The sequence below is a fragment of the Hordeum vulgare genome, chromosome 7H (assembly GCF_904849725.1).
Source record: "Hordeum vulgare subsp. vulgare chromosome 7H, MorexV3_pseudomolecules_assembly, whole genome shotgun sequence".
NCBI classification, from domain to species: domain Eukaryota; kingdom Viridiplantae; phylum Streptophyta; class Magnoliopsida; order Poales; family Poaceae; genus Hordeum; species Hordeum vulgare.
The window spans coordinates 7,842,723-7,864,727 of NC_058524.1; the positions used below are offsets into that span (position 1 = coordinate 7,842,723).

At 42.5% G+C, this 22,005-nt stretch overlaps 2 protein-coding genes across 2 annotated transcripts; one reads left to right on the plus strand and one right to left on the minus strand.

Annotated features, from left to right (window-relative positions):
* Positions 1-275: 275 nt before the first annotated feature.
* Positions 276-1,953, plus strand: LOC123411183 (dolichyl-diphosphooligosaccharide--protein glycosyltransferase subunit DAD2). The gene is made up of 6 exons (XM_045104121.1): positions 276-381; positions 592-717; positions 807-854; positions 1,365-1,452; positions 1,541-1,584; positions 1,669-1,953. Exons 2-6 carry the CDS (start codon positions 637-639, stop codon positions 1,750-1,752), a joined length of 345 nt encoding a protein of 114 aa, XP_044960056.1. The 5' UTR covers positions 276-381; positions 592-636; the 3' UTR covers positions 1,753-1,953.
* A 736-nt stretch (positions 1,954-2,689) lies between these two features.
* Positions 2,690-17,618, minus strand: LOC123407972. The gene is made up of 7 exons (XM_045101214.1): positions 17,511-17,618; positions 8,316-8,580; positions 8,034-8,119; positions 7,033-7,446; positions 6,874-6,906; positions 5,797-5,903; positions 2,690-4,525 (listed from the first exon to the last, which is right to left on the minus strand). Exons 1-7 carry the CDS (start codon positions 17,616-17,618, stop codon positions 2,992-2,994), a joined length of 2,547 nt encoding a protein of 848 aa, XP_044957149.1. The 3' UTR covers positions 2,690-2,991.
* Between the last annotated feature and the right edge of the window lie 4,387 nt (positions 17,619-22,005).

The following is a 22,005-nucleotide window of genomic DNA, read 5'->3' on the forward strand; positions in this document are numbered from 1 at the left end:
AATAAACTCTTTCGTCTCACCGCGGTCAAGCCATCAAAAGCTGAAAATGAACTCTTTCATTTTATATGGGGAACTATAAGCGACCCGATGCATACGCCGATAAAGGACTTCGGAAGGCACCCCCTACCCCCATGGGACAGTTTCGCGCCATGCGGCCCAAAGCGCACACGTTGTCGAGGACAATCAAAGACAAAAAAAAAAAAAACTCCGGTATCAGCGGGCTCAAGTCGCAGGGCCGGTTGGGCCCGGAAACCCGGCCCGTCAGGCCCTACCCAGTCTCATCGGCGCAATAAACCGCAGGAAAGAAAACCCCAAAGCTGCCGGAGATCGCAATTCTCAGGTCTGAATCTGCGCGTCGTCTTCTTCCCCAGCACAGCACAGGTCAGTCTCCTCCTCCTCCTCCCGCAGATCTCTCTCGCCCTCGTCCTAGGGTTCAAGCTCCCCTCGATCCTGCCGCATCCCATCCCTTCCCCTCCCCCTCCCCCTCCCCCTCCCCCTCCCGGACCCACGGCCCGCCGGCCGGGTCCGGATCTGGGAGCCGTGCCGTCCGTGCTCCGCCGCGATCTGATTCCCCGAATTCTGATTTACCAGCACGGAGCGGGGTGAGGGTGGGAGCGAGCTCGCGGTGAAGGAAGGATGCCGAAGGCCGCGGGGGATGCCAAGCTCCTGATCCAGTCCCTCAACAAGGCCTACGCCGCCACGCCCACGAATCTCAAGGTAAATTTCATTTTTTTCCCCGAGCAGTATTTTTTTTCCTCTGCCACCGGCGACTGCCGGGTCACTGATGCGCTTATCCTGTTCTGCAGATCATTGACCTGTACGTGGTTTTCGCCGTGGCCACTGCCCTGGTTCAGGTAAATTTCGACACCTTGCCCCCAGGATACATGAGCCCTGATTTGGGATGCAGGAGTGTAGAATACTGATGATTTGAGATGCAGAAGTGTAGAATACTGAGTTTGGGAAATTAATTATGCAGCATGACACACATACCTGGTGATCTGCTACAGCCATGCGCTGATTCCATGGATGATATATGTCTTGCATGCTTATTTTGCCACAGTTCTCATCTTTTTGTAGCGGTAGCCTATGGCTTGCGAGAATCTGATGCACCGTGTAGTGCATAACAATGTCTGATATGTGTTCTGTGGCCATATTATTGGTTTGGGAACTTAGTTGTACTGACTGACCGTTAGCCAGATTCTTTAGCCACCATTTCCATCTGAGCACATGTTTTTATTCACTAGCCTTGTGTTCAACTCAAAAGTTACAAGTCCTCTGTTTCCCCTAGTTGCAACAGAAACCTTGGCTTGGTAACGCAGAGCCATTTGCAGACTACTGAAATGTTCTTGTATGTGACAAAACAGGTTGTTTACATGGGAATAGTTGGGTCATTCCCCTTCAACTCTTTCCTGTCTGGTGTCCTGTCGTCCATTGGAACTGCAGTGCTTGGTGGTAGGAATTTCTTTCTTTTACCCCTCCCGATTTCGTTCACTCTTCCTTGCCTCCAGGATATATAATACAACTGCCGATGTCTTTGCAGTTTGCCTCCGTATTCAAGTCAACAAGGACAACAAGGAATTCAAGGTAACTCGACTTCCACTGTTATTTGTATGGCAAATTATTCTTTGGATTCCGGCATAACATTGTTTGTGGAAACATCATCTTCAGGATCTCCCCCCGGAGAGGGCCTTTGCTGATTTCGTCCTGTGTAATCTGGTGCTCCACCTGGTGATCATGAACTTCCTTGGATGAGCAACTGTGCTCCAAGTTGTCAAGATTTTGTAGTGTCCTAATGTCTGAGACTGTCATCGTGTTAGATATTAATGTGGTACACACCTATGTAATCTGAGAGTTCCTCTATGAACTATAAGATTTCAGTGGATTTAGCATTAACTTTGTGCGACATGAGAACTTATTTGAGGGAGTGAAGACTGGGAAAAGTGATCGCTTAAATATTATCGTTGTTCACTCTTGATGCTGTGCAGAAAAATAAATGAAGTGACCTGCTTAAAATGAAGTTCTGATGGATGCAACGCACATGGATCAGTAAACCATTGATTCAGAATATGGCATAAGGCTTGTCGCCAACAACGAAATATTAAATACAGCTTGTGTTTTGTGGAACATTGAGACTATCTTCAGGCTGATGCCGTAAAGAAAATCTCAATCCAAAAAGCATATCTTGTACCTTACCATCCAATCTGATAAAAGAAAAACTAATTTGAAGTTTGATCTAAAAAAATATGTATCCAATCTGAAGTTGCAGGACCAGTTATACATTAGCATTCCCTCATCTCATATTTCAATCACCACTTGTGTCTTAAGGCTCATTGTTTGTTTGGAAGACAATTCAGAACCACTTACAACATAGTAACACGTGCTGTCCCAATTGAATAAATTAGTTCAAAACATTTTTGCCAAAATTAATTCATTCATACTAATAGAGTAGTCAAGTGTTCAAGATCAAACAATACATAAAAGATCAGTCAAGATCAAACAATTTTGCCATAACAGATCTCAACACTCAATAGAACACCTACAAAGATTCCATTGTTACTAAGACCAGTTACACATTAGCATTTCTCATCACAACTTGCAACAGTTTGTTACTTCCTGTGTCTTCAGGCATATTTTTTGTTTGGAAGGCACTTCAAACAATAATGGACACATGCTGTTCTGATTAAACATGTTAGATCAAATAATTCCCTAAAATTCACGGAATCAATCAATACATATGAAGATAATCCATTTCACACACTGCAATAGTAGAACTCAACACTGAGCACTGAACTCTGAAACAGCCACAATCATCCATGATTTCAAAGTCTCCACTTGAAGAAGACCAATATCCATCTAGAGTTTTCAAATAGAAGCATCATCACATCATCTGACACCATCCAAATGATCATCTTCCCCTACTAATACACAACTTGGAACCTAAACAGTCCTAACGGCCCTGTCAGCATTATCACTCCGAAGCCACTTGTGCCTTTAGGCGTGCAGTAATTCAGCAGGCAAAGATGCAGGGTCAAGCTCCCAGCAATCCCCAGGAGGCAGTGCCGAGGACTCACCCTTGGAGACTTTCTTTGCTGGTGTCTGATGCGAAAGCATCCCAACATCGCCCTCCCGGAGGTACTGAATGGCATGGACACCTATCTCGCGGCGCGTGAAGATGCTCCTGAAACCCTCAACCTTGTCCAGGTAGCCAAAGCTAATGCCGTGCACGTTACTGTACCCGCTGAGGAACACCACAAAGTCATACTTGGGCCTCCCGGTGTCGGCGTACTCTCCGGCATGGAGCGCCCAGACTGACCCCTTTTTGGGGTAAACACGGTACTTCTCCCTCGCCACCCTTTCACAGGCAACAAGATGTGAGAAGACATTCACCGAGCTCACCATGGCTTCTCTCCCGACCTTGAACGACCCACATGGCTTCCCCTCCTTCCCGTCAGGCTGGTGCTCCAGCCACCGTATCTGTGCGCGGAACTGCCTGCCCGGCGATGCCATCTCCACCAGCGCATAGTGCCGCGGCATGCCATCGTCGTCCCCATACAATGCCCATACCTGGCCTCTCTTGAAGCACTTTTCGACGCGGTCGGCATCAAAATTGTAGAAGTCTGAGTCTTCCACAGTCATCTGCCCCGAGTGATCGCTAACCGGGTCCTCCTCCTGCACCTCCGATTCCGCCGGCTCGTCATATTCATCACTGGATGAGCTCTGGGGTACCTTGTGATCCTTCCCTCTTCTCTTGGCGAGCTGGAGCTGCATCTCGGCGAGCGTCTTCTCCGCCTTGTGCTTCTTGGGCGGCGGAGGAGGGGGCACCTCGGAGCCGAGGAACGTCCGGCGGCAGGAGGGGCAGGTGAGGCGGAAGCCGACGTACTGGCGGTCGAACTCGTGGAGAAGGCGGCAGCCGGCGCAGGCCGTCCAGAAGGTGGGCGGCGGGGGCGGGGCATCCCGCTCCTCCTTGAGCGCGGCGTAGGCGTCGGCGGCGCGGCGGAGCGCCTCCTGGGCCGCGGCGGCGGCGGCGGGGTAGGAGGAGGCGCCGTCGTCGGGGCGGAGGGATCTGGAGAGGGACTTGTAGTGGCGGCGGACGGCGTCGGGGTCGCTGGCGAGGGACGACTTTGGGTCCTCGGGGAGGAGGAGGGTGGCGCGGGGGCAGCCGGCGTCGGCGAGGAGGACTGAGGTGGCGGCGAGGAGGACGGAGGCGGCTGCCGAGTCCGGGTCGAGGCGGGCGGCGCGGCGGGCCTGCCTCTGCGCGGCGCGGAGGCGGCCCGCGGAGAGGTCGGCCTCCGCCTGCGCCAGCGCCTCGGCCGCCGTGGAGGCGTCGCCGGGCATCGTCGTCGGTGGGGGGCGGCCGCCGCCGGCGTGAGGGTTTGCTCGCGGTTTTGGTTGGGTGGGAAAAAGGTCAAGGCTTTGGGCTTCGGTTTGGGAAGTGAGAGACTGAGAGTTGAGTGAGGCAGCGTTTGTGTTCTGGGTGGGCTGGGTTCTGTTTATATGGGCCTCCCTCTGTCCCGAAAGTTTTGTACTGTATCAAAGATCGTCACTGCTCTCGAATAAAGGTAGTTCAAATTATCGGCCCCAACTTTGGTTTGTATCAAAGATCGTCACTGTTCTCGAAAGTGTTATTCTAATCTTGAGCACAAATGCACCCATATCAACACTAAATTCCGAAAAATAGAAAAAAAATAAAAAATCTGATTTTTTTGCGTGAATGAACATCAACAAGTTTTATCACATCCTAAAATTTGGGCCCAAAAAGACATCCGTAGAGCCGTGTGCAATTTTTTTTGAGTGCTCAAAAATTGAGTCCAGAATGTTTCTGTACAAATGTCCACAAATTTTATTTTCAAAATGAGATTTGCAGGAAGTTAGAACCTTAGCTGATGTTCATACATGATAAATCCATTTGGATTTGTTTTACTGTTTTCTTGGAATTTATTGTTCACTCCGTGCAATTGAGTTCGAGATTAGATACTATATGTCCACTGTTTATTGTGTTTGTTCGTTCAAATTTCTAAATACTTGTTTATAATTCCCATTTTGCGAGTTAAGATCTTCAATTATGGTAGAGGAGTTCTATTTGAATTTAGCGACTAAGCTTGCCTTTTGTAATCTTCAATTTACTGCACATCATCAGACATGGCTAATTGTACATGCACATAAATTTATGATAATAACATATTGTTATGTCAACTAACACGGTAGGGCGCACAAAAAGGGTGATAATAAGTTACATAGGCATCATTTCAGCCTTATGACATAAACCACTAGCTTACATGCATAGAGAAGGTTTTCAGCAGTACAACACCACCAACAAGTATCAGAAATGTAACTAGCTAGTTAGTATTCACAACAACCTTCAAGGACATATATGTGTTTTTAACATATGACACTTCAAATATTTTGCAGGTTATCTACTCGGTGACCGCGAGGGGCGGAGCCAGGATTTGGATATGGAGGGGGGGGGGGGGGGGGGAGTCAAGTAAACAAAAAATATCCAATACAAAATTATTCATATATAGGACAACTCGTTCTGCTTCGATGACTTCAAAACATAATTACATTTGTATTAGCTTAAAATGGCCTTTACGTTTGCCAGTAAGATCAAAAATATCAATAGTTTTGTCAGAAGAAATCTTATCTGCTAATTCCTTTTCTATGTAAATGATCATGCAATGGCGAAGTAAATCGTCTCCCATTGTACTTCGAAGTCGTGTCTTGATAATTTTCATAGCTGAAAAAGCCCGCTCTGCAGTTGCCGTTGAGACTGGGAGAATGATAACTAGCTGTACTAACCTGTCAACCATTGGATGTGAAGAAGCTTTATCTGTTTTAACTAGTCCTTTTGCTAAACCAGCAATTGATGGCAAGGTAATCAGTTCTGGATGGTTACACACATCTAGCTGAAAATGAGGCAGCTGACTTTCCAATTGAGCTATTTCTTGACTTGAGAATTCTGCGGGATAAAAAATTTCTGCAAGAGTGCTTATCTTTGGGATATCAAAATATTCATGCCTTGGGTCCAGTGATGAACAAAGAGTAAGGAGATCTGTTGCATGGGTACTGAATCGATCATTCAAATCACTCAGTTGTTGATCAATTGCAACACTCAAAACATCTACTTTGTAGTGATGGAGCGTTGTTGTGTTGTCATGCTTGTTTCGAGATTTGGTGACATCAACATACCTATGAATTGCATAACAAAGTCAACTCAATTTTCAAGATAAGAAATAAGCAGGATATAACTTAATATAAGTTAAGTAATTTTAGATTTTAGAGAGTAAAGAAACATACTTGCGGTCCAAATCTGGGATATCAATCTCATGCTTCACACACATGCTTCACACAGAAAGATTTGACCTCCTCAAAAAGTGATTCCCAACCATGTTCCCTTAGCTTACCAAATAGGATCTTTGTGTTAGAAACATAATCCAAGGCATTCAAAATATCCAAAGATTTGCGTTGGAGTTTCTGGCACAATACATCAGTGATCTTCATAATCTTTTCCATCAGGTGTAGAACGAACACACAATTAAATGATATGATCATTTTAAGGGAACCAACAACATCTCCACGAGAAAATTTTGAGACAGAACGATCACTTGCTATACCTCTTAATACTTCAACTGTAGCAGCAAACATATTTTTTAAGCTCTGTATGGACTTATAGTGTGAGCTCCATCTTGTATCTCCGGGTCTTTGTAAGGTGCCTATTTGGTTTTGCCCTCTGCCTGTATCAAGCTCTCCTAACTCAACTAGACGAGCAATTTCTGCCGCTTGATTCGCTAGTAACTCATCATTGCGCTTTGTAGATGAACTAACAACATTTATTACAAAATTTGCATTTTGAAAGAAGTTATGCACCTCATGTACCTCCCTTGATGCAGCAACAAGAGCCAACTGTAACTGATGAGCCATACAATGAATATAATAGGCATATGGACACTCACGGAGAATTAGAGCCTTCAATCCATTCCATTCCCCTCTCATATTTCTCGCACCATCATAGCCTTATCCCCTGATATCTCGTACATTCACGTCATTATCTGCTAGTACACCACAAATTGCATTTTTCAGAGTTAAGGCAGCAGTGTCATTAACGTGAACTAGATCAAGAAATCGCTCAGTTATTTCTGCTTCTTTGTTGGCAAACCGAATAACAATTGCTGTTTGTTCCTTTTTTGATTCATCTCGACCTTCATCAACCATTATACAGAACTTGCCATTACCGATTTCTTCTTTAATTGACTTTTGCACTTGTCGAGCAAGTATGCCAACAATCTCTTTCTGAACTTCTCCGGAGGTATACTTTGCATTTCCAGGAGCATTTTCCAAAACAACCGCTGCCATGTCTTTATTGTACGAAGCAAGAATCTTGACCATTTCAATAAAAATTTCCTCGGTTCTTAGAACCCACAGATTCATCATGGCCTCTAAAAGGACAAGCTTGGAATATCAACCACTTAATGAAGTAATGAACATTGAGCAATTGTTAGACATTGATGCACTAATTCATGTCAAATTATAGTTGATGTAAAAAAATGCTTACTTCATGGCATCGATGGTAGTCTTAAGCCTCAATCTTGCACCTGCAATGATTTTCTCATTTTGCTTTTCTAACACCTTATCAATATGAGCCATACTGGTCTTGAGATCTTCATAGCAACGAACTGAATAACTATGAGCAGAGTGAGGTCCCTCTCCAACATGAGTTGAAAAAGCACATGATTTTCCATCATTAACCTTTTTCCAATTTCTGAAACCCTTGACTGTGAATGTATCAGATCCACATTTTCCAACTGGTTTTTTTGAGAAGAGAAAGCACGACAAACAATATGCACTATCAGTGTGAGTTGAATACTCAAGCCAAAAGAAATTTGTGAACCAATCAAACTGAAATCGGCGACGGTGTTTAGACTTATCATCGAATGGGTATTATTTCAATTCCGGTTGATATGGCCCCTCAGAAATATAAAAATGACGAGCTTCCTCTTGCTTCTCCGGTGGTAGTTCCCAAATTTGACAACGTTTACCAGATCTCTGTGATAAGGTGTGGTTACAATTTCAGCTTGCTCTGCAACATTTTCCATCTCCGGCATATCTTGATCAGAAGTGCCCACTGGATTAGGAATTGTAACTTGCACATCACTTTCAGTAGGCTGAGAACTTGATTCAACTGGCTTAAAAAAGAATTAATCTTTGCATCTCGTGTTTTCCTCTTCATAGCTGTTAAATAGAAAACTCAAATTAGCATGAATTATTGGGAATGGGGATGAAAAAAGGCACTGATCAAACATAGAATCGCCGAAACAAACCTCTATCTGTCACCCGTCGGCCGTCGCAGTTTAAGCTCTGAACACTTGAACTCCTGTCGCCGCTGTGGCGCTGCATTATAGATCGAACGGCTGCGGCCTTGAACTCCTGTCGGCGGTCGCCCAGGTTGCTATCGCCGATCGGCCGCTGTAGAGATCGATCTGAAGATAATTCAGGTTCCAAGTTCAAGAACGGCTCGCCCAGGTTGCAGGGCTGAATTGCTGTTCCAGGTTCCAGGCTTATTCGCTCATGCCGTTCCAAACAAATCTGCAGGAAGTCTCCACGGCAATTATGGCGCACAAGGCGCTCCACGACAATTACGGGCTGCCTTTTCTCAATCTCACGTGTTAACTAATGCTACTACTTGGGGCTGCAGCGCGGGGGGGGGGGGGGGGGGGGGGGGCGTGCTCGCCCCCCGGCTCCGCCACTGGTGACCCCATCAATCTGTACATGGTTATTACTGCAACATGTGGATGCTAAAGAGCTTGTGGCCATTGGATGCAACCGTTTGGACATGGTTGTACATGGTTTATTCAACTGGTTTCGATTGCGTGTAACTAATATATTATGAGGAGTAATGTATCTTTTGCTGACTTGTTTCTGTTCTATCTTTTTATTTTTATTTATATCAAGAGTTCATCGTAAAAAAATTGCGCTTTAATAAACTACGGTTGTCTGCATCATGATGATGCAGAGGTCGGGGCAATCCCTTTTTAGAAAAACTGCCTGTGTCATCCACTTACTAGATGAGACCCATGCGATTCCAATTTTCTGTCTCAAATGCTCCACAAACTAGTGGGTATGTTGATATTATGAAATAAGTAAGATATGAGTCGCTTATTTGTGTTGGAGTTCACATTTTGCTAGAATTTCATTATGAAATTGGTCAGCACTTTACATAATGTCAAGACATAACATGAAACAAATGTTTCTGCAGTAGTGATGGTTCAAACAGAATCTAGAAGGGTACCATAGTTTTTGTAGCATATCACAATACTATCTACCAGGCCGAAATGGGTTATATAAAGCTTCAAAGACACATATGAGGTATGCTAGTCTGCCATCAGCGTGCAAAACATATTTGGGCTACGGAAAGTACTAGGACGCACATGTATACATGTGCTTCTAGATATGTATCCATGTCACATGGCCATCATATATAAGACATGCACCACAACATGAGCAGTCCTATCATAGGTTTTGTGTCCATGCCTCTACTTTTCACAAGCTACTATACATATTTTGGGGCTTAGGAGACATCAAGAAAAAACAATAGGAATTGTCCATTGACCAAGTTCCACAAAATGTAGAACCAGCACGATGCCAGAGACCATGCTCAGCAGGTGCTCCCTGGTCAGCACCACTAGCGACTCGCAGCTGCCAGCTAGTACCACTCGTGACTCGCAGCCGCCAGCCAGAAGTCATTGCTTCACGAGAAGGAACCACAACTCGTCTTTGTGGACGTGCATGTAGCTCAAGAGGCAAGTTTCATGGAAGTGTACCATGAGGTAGACCCTACAGGGGCGGGAGCAGTACACGTTCTAGGGGGGACCGGAGCATATCAGTTGTCAGATGAAGTGTATCAGCAGTTGATGGTGGCGGGTCGGACTCGAAGCACTGTATTGTAAGGTCTGCAAGAGGAACCTGACAGTCTCCGGCGACAAAACGACCGTGACTTGTTGCAGGAACGTGTGCACAGATGGACAAGGTAGCATGGCAGTGGTGATGCCAGAACACTAATCATGTGTATTCATTCAAAGCTATGTAGTCAAATATACTCCCTCCATATCAGCTTACAAGTCTTGCACGCGTATCTAGGTCGTTAATTTGACTTGTATAAAATAAATTATTTAACGCAGAAATTATATAAATGGAAAATAGAACATCTAAAGTTATCAGCGGTATTTTTTTTAATAATATATGCCTCTTATTAAGTTGGTTAAATTGATGAGCTAGATCTATGTGCAAGACTTGTAAACTGAGACGAAGGGAGTATGTGTTTATATAATTTTTCATTATTATTCTTTGTGGTTTGTATTTGTTTTGCAAAAAAAAAAATGTGTAGTCAATGTACAACATAGTACATAGTCTACAAGTGGCTTTGCCACTATAACATGGGAGGTGCCTACCTAACATGGCAAACTCGTGCAGAAAGGCTTTTCCAAGAATTTCCAGCCATTGAGCATTCCCCACCCCCACTCCTCCCCCTAAAAAATAAACTAACTTTGAACTGAGGTAGTTATGCTTAAGTCAGGCTTAGTTAAAATTGGTTGAAACAAGCAATCTCGGAACCTGAATAACTTTAAACTGAGGTAGTTATGCTTAGGTCAGGACAGTCAAAATTTTACGGCTTGCCTCTGCTATTTCAAAAACGGCTGAAAGTTTACAATCTCCCCCAAAACCTCAAATATCTTTATATAATTGCATCTTACGTGCCTGATTCTCAGCAGTATGTTTTTTTTTTAATTTCTTTCACTTGATGCCAACCATGGTTAAACCCTTGGAGTGTCAGCTTTAATCTTGATTCATGTATATGCACATTGAGTTTGCTTTCATTATGCGTCACTAGTAGAAAAATGGCCTTAGCCCCGGTTCGGTTGGGCCATTAGTCCCGGTTCACGAAACGGGACTAATGCTAGCCCCGGTTCGGCCCCGAACCGGGGCTAATGACCTTCCACGTGGCTGGGCTGGGGGGGGGGGGAGGGGTATTAGTCCCGGTTTGTAATACGAACCGGGGCTATTTCTTCGTTGTTTTTTTAGCAATTTTTAGGGTTTAGAGTTTTGCACTAAATTGGATGGGGCTATTTTGCTGCCCCCTATTTTCCCATTTATTTGTTTTGGGCATTTTTTAATTCTTGTTTTGCACTAAATTCGATGGTACATACACAACAATAAAGAAGCAACTATATTGCACATCATCGTCACTAATATATTACACCATCCCATCCGTCATGCTTTGTCGAACATATTTACGAAATATAGACACGAATTACATGCACATATATGCATCTTTTTTACACTATATCATTTCATATCATTTGCATCGACGGGCAATAGTATTCTTCCTTAACATCAAGGACCTCTGCATCTAAGAATCCGACAATTTCCTCTTGAATTTCTCGTACACGTACCGCAACCATTCGATCTAATTTAAAAAAGGGGTCAATATATATATCAATGAAAACGAACACAATTCATGGTAATAAAATAAAGCTGTTAGTATTGTTTATCGTACTTCGATTTTTTATGTCCCGGGTTTTGCCCAGATGGGTCGTCTCGCGAATGAACTCGCAAACATAGTATCCACATAAATTGTTCCCGTGTTCCTGCCTCAAGCACTTTACGAGAACATAGTTTAATCAAAAACATAATCAAGAATTATAATGGTATTGAAACTAGAATAAAGAGATGCGCGGATCTAGATAGTAGTTACTTACATCTATTTGTTTAAATATAAGCTCTGACTTCCAATCACTCCGAGCCTTGGCGGTTAACCGTTTCCAAGCCCTGCCAAGAAAAGGAAATGAATAAAGGAGTTATATATCAATTCCTTGCTATCAGGAAATGAACGAGAAGTTGCTGAGATAGTGCCATAATGATTGAAATCACCTCTGGAGGCATTCCTGCATGTTCGCTCATTCAGCGAGGGGTGTGCGTTTCGGATCCATGACTATTACTTGTGCCACGTCAGGTACAATGATTAACAAAATAAAGTGAAACATGCGCACGCATAACGAGTCAATTATACACTTATAATAACATCGAGTAAGCGAAAATAGAATGTGTGTATAGTAACACTCACTTGAAGTGGTAAGAAAATAGTATTTCCCTTTTGGTACTGCAAAACCTTAACCCTTAAACCAAGTTATTCTCTGTCTCGCGGGGATTCGTTGCGAGACTTTGGTGATGATTGTAATATGGGTCAATGAACTCAATGTCATAGATTTGTCCTCTTTTGCATTCGAGAATCTTCATTCTGCAAAATTAATATAGTGATGAGTAAGATTATACATGCAAGAACAAGCTGAACAAGACTTAATGACATAAATTAATAATACTTACAAACAATAGGCACTGATGATAGATTTATCGAGGGCGTCTTGTTTGTATAACTGAAATAATTTGTCGAATTCAATCATTAGCACGCCTCGTCCAGTCCCAAAATGCTCGTCTTCATATGCAACGTAGATCCAGTTTTGCTGTTTAGCACATGTTTGCATGTACCAGTCATGCAATCTTCGCATTTTGATTGATAGCTCGTTGACTAACTCAGGTTTGACGAGAGGAGACCCGTACCGCTACATGTATGTTAGGTCAGCGAATTTCCGATTCACATACCTCCCAGATAAAAAAATATATGTCATGTTTGTCATCATAATTGTCATGAATACTAAATAAAACAATAGTTATAAAAGATAATATATACCACATCCGAATCATAGACAGGACGAGGGTCGACGGAGGCGGATACCAATACCATCGTACTATATAATAACAAAAAACAATGAAAGTAAGTAATTTATACAAGTATCTATCTAAACCATACAAGTAAGAATTTTTTTTCTTTTAAAAAGAAGTCAAGAACAAGAGGCTCACCACGATGGTGCTCGCGACGAGATCAACGCGGGCGATCGACAACAGTGAGGACGGGCACGGGACACTTGTGTAGTTGGTGCACGGCCAAACCTAGATAAATATTGAGGAAAATGGAGTTTGGAGGTCGAGCTTGGAGAGGAGAAAGCTAAAAGATGTGGCTCGGGCATTTCATCGAACACCTTATGTGCATGAACTAGAAGGGTGACAAGAGCCTGACATGCATACCTCAACAGCCAAAAACAGAGAAGAGGGGCCAGGGTATATATAGGCAGCACTTTAGTCCCGGTTTTAGACAAAAACCGAGACTAATAGCCTACCATTTAGTCCCGGTTCTGGCAAAAAACCGGAAATAATGCTCCGCGGCACGTCACATGGCAGTTGTTGGATCTTTAGTCCCGAATTTTGCCCCGAATAGGGACTAATGAGATGAACCGAACCGGAACCAATGCCCTGGCAAACTGAACCGGGACCAATGCCTGGCATTGGTTCCGGTTTTAGTTTGAACCGGGACTAATGTGATTTTCAACTTTAGCCGACAGACCCATTTTCTACTAGTGCGTGTAGCATAGGTTAGAGAGTAGCTAGTCCGGTCAGGCTTAAGCGGAGGCATGCGAAGACGGCGAGATGCTAGGCCACCGCGCGATACGGCGAGTATGACGAGATGCCGATCACAGCGTGAAACTGCGGTGCTGCGCGAGCCGGCAAAGCCGTGTGATGCGGCAAGAAAGGTGAGATGTTGGAGATGCAACGCGGCTTGGATGGCGAGATGCCGAGTAGTGCGTCCGAAACGGAGTAAAAATGTAGCTTTCTGCATGGTGAAGTGTCTGTGCGCGTGTGTCTTCTGCCCTGTGTGTGTATTCTTTGTGTTGTGTGAGAAAATCCAAAGACAGATGTTTGAGATAGAGAAAGAAGAAGTGTTGTGAGGAGGCATCTAAAATAATTGGCATCAGGGCCTTGAAGATCTAGGTGGCGGCGGCGGCGTGGTAGACTCTATGCGAGATGGAGGCCGACGGCTTAAGGAGGGATGCCGTTGGTGGCTTGATGCCGCTGGCGGTCACGGTGCAATGCTGCAAGAAGATGGTGGTGTGGTAATCCACCTCATGAAGGTGATGTCTACCTCAAGAGGTGGCTGCTTCGTGTGGCAAGACTGTGTGATGATCGATGTTGCGAGGGTGTCATCCATGACGGAATGGTCCATGGTGACGGGCGCTGCGATGACGTCGACAGCGGTAAGTGGCTGTGGCGCTGCAATGACATTGACAAGACCCCATCATCTCTCTCTCTCTCTCGCTCCCTCCCTCTGATAGTACTCCCTTCATCTTAGTATATATATAAGTCTTACACGTGTATCTAGGTCGTTAATTTGATTTATATAAAGTAAATTGTTTAACATAAAAATTATATCATTTGAAAATAGAACATCTAAAGTTTCTAATGATATATTTTTTGTAATGTACGTCTCTTATTAAATTGATTAAATTGATGACCTAGATATACGTGCAAGACTTGTAAACTGATACATGCAAGATTTGAATAATGTTCTCATTCACTCCCTTCAAACGTATTTCAATTCATGAACATAATCTAGTTGATCCAATTGTTTTGCCTCTTATGCTAACTTATCTACTGCTGGATTATAAGTTCACACTAGTAATTTTTTTTACTACATTAATGAATTTAAAATTGATCGTTGTATTATACTTATAGTCAGATGCAGAATTATCTTACTATTCTTTAGTATCTTACTAGTGGCCTGCTTTATAGTATGTAAAGTAGAATACAGAGTACTTCTTATCTAATGGAATATGTGAATAAGTTGTGAGTGTCCTAGTCTAAGATCATTAGCACAACCTGTTTCCCTGATATCGATTAAGAGTATACTAATCTTGCATGAGCCTAACTACATCACACGATCATAATAATTAGCATGGTTGGTTTATCCTTTATCCTTTTTGGTTTGTACTTCATTCTTTTTAATAAATGGTTTTGTGCATCACTTGATGTAGAGGCCAAGGATAATCCTCTTAACACTCTATCAGAAAACAATCATATCCATTCTATACTCTCAGTAATAGGAGCTTAAGTACATTTTTCAATTCGGATATGTTCATGTGATCATGTTCAATCCACAATCAAGATCATATGATAGAAGTTTGCATTCTAAGCGAATTAATTCCTTGAATGATGTATGTTTTAGTGTAACTAACAAGTACAAGTACAAACGATTTGTTGAACATGATTTGGCCTTTGTTATAGCCTTCTATGGTGCCTAGGTCTGCACATGAAACATGGTACTACAATAAATCCAATGATTTGATCAATGTGCATGTGTATGCTAGACGACCTGTCATGGAACAAGTGAAAGACCTTGAATCTTATTGCAAAAAAACATGAATGTTTCCCGATACTATATAAGCAAGTGTTCTCTGTGTCCATGAACACCAAGCAATATCATGAACGAAACACTCTTTAATTAGACATTGAACCTGACATTGACTCAGTTGAAGCTGTTCCTTCATTACTTTTGAAGAATGTGGAAAGACTAATTAACCACATAGACATATGGAAGTAATTAATTTGATAGATACTCTTGTTACTGGCCACCTAGCATTTGATATGGTTGTCCAAAATACTATGTACTCCTAGTAGTAGCATCAGTTCAAGAGGCCATGGCTTTATGATGAGAACATTGTCAAGGTGCATCGGGCTCCACCTACTTGTTGGACAGTCACATTACATAATATCCAATATCAACTTGTCATTTTTTCCATTTTGGGTTGACACCTTATATTGAGTTTCTTCTGTTGATTGGAATATCGTAAGGCAAGGACAGTATGGCCGGCAAGGCTAAGCCTGAAATCCCAACGACTGGGATGTCGTTTGTTGTCTCCAACTTTTCGCTGGAACCTTGGCCCGAAATCCCAAATACCTACGATGGAAACATATGTGTAATAATGTACTTTTGTATTTAAAAATGATTGAATTAATACATTGAAGTCAGAAAATGCTATTGTTTACATGTTCCAGGCGGAGCTGGGCTCTTACAGGGCATTTGAATGTCATACTTTGCAAAGCAATATCCCCAAACCAGCTCGAGATTGGCTTTGGAAATCCTAGATTCACTGCACAACATCATACAAGGCTAATTGTACATGCTCTCCAGTTTGTGATAATTAAGATATTGTTACGTCGACTAGGACGGTAGCCTGTGCATGGCAAGTGCAATTATTTAAAAAAGCTAAGTTACATAGGCAATATTTTAGCCTTTTACGATAGAAACAGTACTCCCTCTTTTTCGGTTTATATGTCATCTTAGGTTGTGCACCGCAACTAGAATAGAGAGGAAAACGAGAGAAATTAATGTTAATATACTAATTAATATCATTGCATGCAATGAATTGACCACTGCATGACGTGCTAGCTAGTCTCGAGTCATCAAAAACATACATGCCCCGCGTCTCTTATTGATTGATTCCTTTATTCATGTCAAAAAACAAAAAACGAGGTGGAAGTTAATGCACCTCGCCTACCTGTTTTGGGATTATTTGGTTTTCGTAAGATGACTTATAAATCGAAACGGAGGGAGTAGTGTACATGCGTAGTAATGGATTTCAGCAGTTCAATAAACGTGGTGTCATCCAGATGGTAGATGAAACCCATGCGATTCAATTTCTGGTCTGCAATGCGGCACCAAATAGAGGGTACGACGCTTTTATGAAATACCAAGAAAATGAGTTGTTTATTTTTCTCGGAGTTCACATTTTGCTCGAATTTTAATGTATAGTTGGTCAGCGCTTTATACAATGTAAAGCCTCAACGTTTGCACTACTAGTAGTTCAAAAAGAATCTAGAAAGGTACTGAAGTTGATGTGGTATTTGACGACAATAAAGATGGAACAAGCCAAAACTGGTTATAAAGCTTGATAAACACAAGAGGTATGCTAGTGTGCCACTAGGCCGAAGACCATACTTGGGCCACAGAAATTAGTAGGACGCACCAGCGTGCATGTGTTTTTAAACATATATCCATTCCCATTTGGCCATCATCATATAAGACATACCTACGCCATAAGCAGTCCTGGCATAAGTTTAGAATAACATAACTTATTCTGTCAATCAGTGCTGGTGCCATTTTTCTCATACACCATTATATATATTATGTGGATTAGGAGGCATGAGGGAAGAAACAATATGGATTGACCGTTCGTGAATATCCACCGAATTTCGAGTGAGCATAAAGCATGAGACCATGGCAAACTGTGTTGTGACCGGATGCTCCTTGACCACCACGACACCAGACTGGTGGCCACTGGCCAGAAGTCACGCTGCATGCAAGCTGCGGAGGACTACGGAGCTGTTTGGTTGCCAGCCCTAGTTTGCCACGTCAAAGGTGTGACGAGCCACAACCTTCTAAGCGTGTGTTTGCTTCCGTACTAAGGTCTGGCTCGCCACAACGAATGAGGGATTCTTCAATAGAAATTTTTGCCCAAGGTGTGGCGCTGGTTCTGTCCGCCACAGTTTCTATGACGCGTCACAGGTGTGGCTGACACCTAAACTTAGGCGTGGTAAATTAAGTCTGAAACCAAACAGGGCCTACATACACATGTGTGCACATGCTCGTCGCTGGCGAGCCTGTCAATGCTGAAGAGCTGAGCGGGGCACACACTGCAGAAGTCGTGCTGGTGCGTGCTACAGCGGGGCCGGTGCATGTCGGACTACACATACACAGTGTGCCTGCATGCACCAGCGGCTCTGCTTAGGTGGCCGGTTTGTATGAAGAGTTGAAGACATGACATTGTAGGTGGAGCCTGCTGTCTTCGACGACAATGTGACAACAAGGGTGTTAGTGACAATAGTGGATACTAGCGGCCAGAGGCCCGTGGGAAGCTGATGCATCCGATTTTTTTGGGTTATTTTGTTGAAATAAAAAGGAATAATGAATCAGGAGAGGAGTTGAGCTAGTATAAGTTTTTGTCTACCTAGAAGTTCCATTCAGGTCTAACAGATCATGGACATTTTCATGAATCATTATTCATGAATCATTAGAGAAGAGCCTGGCCGTAGAAGTAGTATCACTATGTAGGGAAACTTGTTGATGAGACTGTCGTCCGTAGAAGTATCACTATGTAGGGAAACTTGTTGATGAGACTGTCGTCTAAAAGTGCATAGAAAATGTGCTGGTGCTCCATGTTGTTGGTCCATGGGTGTCATCACTATAGTTTTTACACAGCAGTTTAATTATATAACCAGCCAAGAAAGGACGCTGCATATTATTGACATGGATAACCAAATCGTTCAAACTTTGCATCACTTACTCTTACAACTATATCAGTGGAAAGCAGTATGCTTTGCTGGGTGCAGGCCATGCAAATAAAAACTGTTAGATCAACCATTGAGTCTATTGTCGTCAGAAACATAATCAAGTACACAATTGGGGGCACAATATTGGTTCTACAACTGGATCTGGTCGAATATAGAGAGGAAGACTTCTCGTAGATATTGTGATTCTCTGGTCGCTTGCAAGTTGGAACTGTCATCAAGTGTGATTGCAGAACGTCGTTTGCATAGAGAGTGTTCCTTTCACCTGCTAATTTGAATACCTACAGTTTCACAATGGTCTGGAAAGGAAATAACTTTTCTTTCTTCACTGGTAGGAAATAACTTTTCTTTCTTCACTGGTCCTGTGGATGATTGGTTTAACTTCAGTGTCAAGTATTTGGCATCAGTGTCAAGCATTTGATTTGTACCGGTAGTGCCACATGGCACACATCCTGTGCAGCTGTACATCACCCATGAACACGTCTTTAAAAGGCTGATTGTTGAGATTCATAATAAATCTGGATGATTAAAAACTATATATATATATTAATTGTGTATGTGAAAATTCCAGAAAAGTATATGGAAAATTATAAAAGTCAGAAGATGTTTTTTTTGTCTATGAATAAATAGACACAGTAATCTTATCTGTATAAACTCATTAATACAAAGGGAAAATACACAGGAAATTATCAAATTTTAAATAAGTTAGGCCCATCGTTCTTAACCTGTATAGATAGACATAAAAAATATAAGAAATGGTGACACAAAAAGAAGGTGAAAGATGGTATACCTGAGGTTTTCTCTGGTGGACATGCCACTTGATTTAGAGATATCCTATGTGTAGCTCTTGTTCACAGGCTATTCTGGTAAAGAAAGCAGAGTGGAAAACTTCAAGATTTGTGGGTTATTTGTCGGATTAGGAAGAAATACACGAGTTAAATTTACTTTGAAATAATTTTTACAGGCATACACTATTGGTCATCCAAATGGCCTATATGAAATTATCTAGAAAATTTCTTCTGCCGAATTGTGAATTATCATGTCATATATTAGAAAATAGCTTGATGTCCACAAAAATCCAGGAAAACGTGGATACATGGAGACGTTGCAGTGCAAACTTGACTGGCACTCACAAAACAGCCAAACATGGTTCATTCAACATCTGTTTAAATTCAGCAAGACTTTAGCAAAGCAATACGCAATTAGCTACACATATAAAATAGTTCTTGGGCTTTGTTGGCATAACACTGTAGGCTATTGGACAGTACCATAAACATATCGATGAATTTGGAAGAAGACTCCCAAGTAATCTGCTTCCTTTTCTGACAAAGCGAACGTACATGGAAAGATTTACGCAATTGATTTGACTGGAACAATATGAACATGGGAGCAGTAAGAAATATGAATAACTTATAATTTTCTTTTGAAGGTCAGACCAAGTGGCCTAGCAGCTTCTACAATCTAATTGATGATTTCACTTGGAGAGCATGCGAAGGTGAATCTTTTCTCTCTTTTATGTTCCTACTGGAAATTTGTAGAGGTAAACATATTGCAATGAGATGAAGTCTGTAAAAACATCACTTATTTCAATTTTGTTGTTTTCAACTGAAAACCAACATGAAGTAATTACAGAGAGGCAAAACAACAAAGGGAGGTACTTTGACAATAAGCATTCCCAATGCTTTCATTTAGAGCCAAACATCAACCAACACACTTGTGCAATTATGACGAAAATACTTGTGCTTCCAAAATAATCACAAGTATTGTGTAGTTGAAGTTCCACTGGCAGGATATGTTACATTCAACTGAAAACTAACAAAGGAAATTTTACAATAATTATCACCTAAAAAGCAAAACAAACTATTAACTATCCTAAAGTATGTACACATCTACCTAGTTCCTATATGCATCAGTGTGCGAAATTAGTAGCTCCTAGAGGTCGCCAATCGAATCGGTGATGAACAGTAACTGTAAAAAAAGTAGAAATTGATAAATTCAAATACGGCAAGACAAAAGAAGAACAAAAATTCATCAACTAAAAAGCAAGCCACCTTTCAACAGGGCAACATCTTCGTTAGAAAATGAAGAAGTCAGCCGTGAAACTGGCAGAATAAGACACGTGGCATCAGTTAAAAAAAGGAAAACAAATTATGACAAAAAATTAGAGAGATTTTCTGCAGAGTACATGTCCTTGCATTTTCCCGAACAATAACTCCAAAGAAATTTCCGTTTCTTTCTATTTAAATCAGTCTGCACAGAGTCAACATACGGTAGTCCGACAGACGATACAACGATGGACATAAATATTCATGTCATCAAAAAGTTTTAGACATCCCTCTTTGTCCTACATTAGGATAAGAATCCAATGATATATAAAATTATCAATACTTCATGTAACTCTATAGGTTGTATTGTTTAAATCCACAAAGCAAATTTGTATACGTACAGTCACTTTGATCATATAACTCCCTGGATAACCTTCTCAAATAACTACAATTTGCATTACGAATAAAAGGAAACATGTGAAAATTCATATTATCTGCTTTGGTACTTCATATCCACTGCCTGCACCAACAACCCTTGATATATGAACCAAAATCAAGAAACCATATTCAGATGGAGAAAAAGATAAGAACCTTTTACCTTGCAATTACTTGTGCTACACTTGCTATTTGGTCCGATGATTCTATATGAATGCTCACAGATTTAGAACTGCACAAATAAGAAAAGATAATTCCTAGCGTATGTACAAGGGAATCATCTACAACAAATGCTTTTAAAGGGGAACATGAGGTGTGACTAAATATGGCAGCTTGGTAAATTAAATATGGTACCAAGAAATCGAGAGAAAGGGAAAGTGTATCAGGGGAGTGGGTTGGCACGCAGCACCGCGACCGGTGCGACACCGGCGCCCACCTTCAATACGGTCCAGAGCAGCCCCGGTTGTCCTCCCTTCGCGTGTGGCAAGGGCTCCGGCTCCCTCGCGTTCGTCTGGGCGCGCAACGGGCACTAGTGGAAAACGGGCCTTTGGCCTGAACCCTTTAGTCCCGGCCTGCCTCTGGGCCGGGACTAAAGGCCCGGCCACGTCGCCCCAAATCGCAATGCCTCCCACGAGGCTTTGGTCCCGGCCCGTAAGGAGCCTTTAGTCCCGGTTTGTGTCCCAAACCGGGACTAAAGGGCTATGCGGTGTGCAGCCCGCATGTGCGCCACCTTTAGTCCCGGTTTGTGTCTCAAACCGGGACTAATGTCCTCTGCCTATATATAGCACAGCCCCCCTCTCCCCTCTTCCTTGCATTTTTCTTGGATGGAAGAGTGTGGGTGTGTGCTAGCTCTCCATTTTTTGATGCACTAGAGGTGTTTGTTGAAATGTGTGTTAGAGCGATGCCGCTTCAGTTCACCGAACACAACTACGATATGAGATGCCTGAGCCACGCTTAAACCTCTTCCTCTTTATTTCTACTTATTCGAAAAGGTTAGCAACTATATTTCCTCGTTTAGACCGTGCGGTACTAATTTTTAGGATCGTGATTGTATTTAATATAATGTCGTATAACGCAGATGAGCCATCCATGGATGTACGGTGATCGACGCACAACCGCTTACGGAGAAGGCGTGCATTCTTTTCGAGATGCAGCCGATGCGAACAAGCATGGTGGTGGCTTTATGTTTTGTCCATGTGTTGAATGTCGGAATGAGAAGGATTACACTTCCTCAAGAGTCATTCAGAGCCACCTCCTTTGGTCCGATTTTATGTCGGGCTATAATGTTTGGACCAAG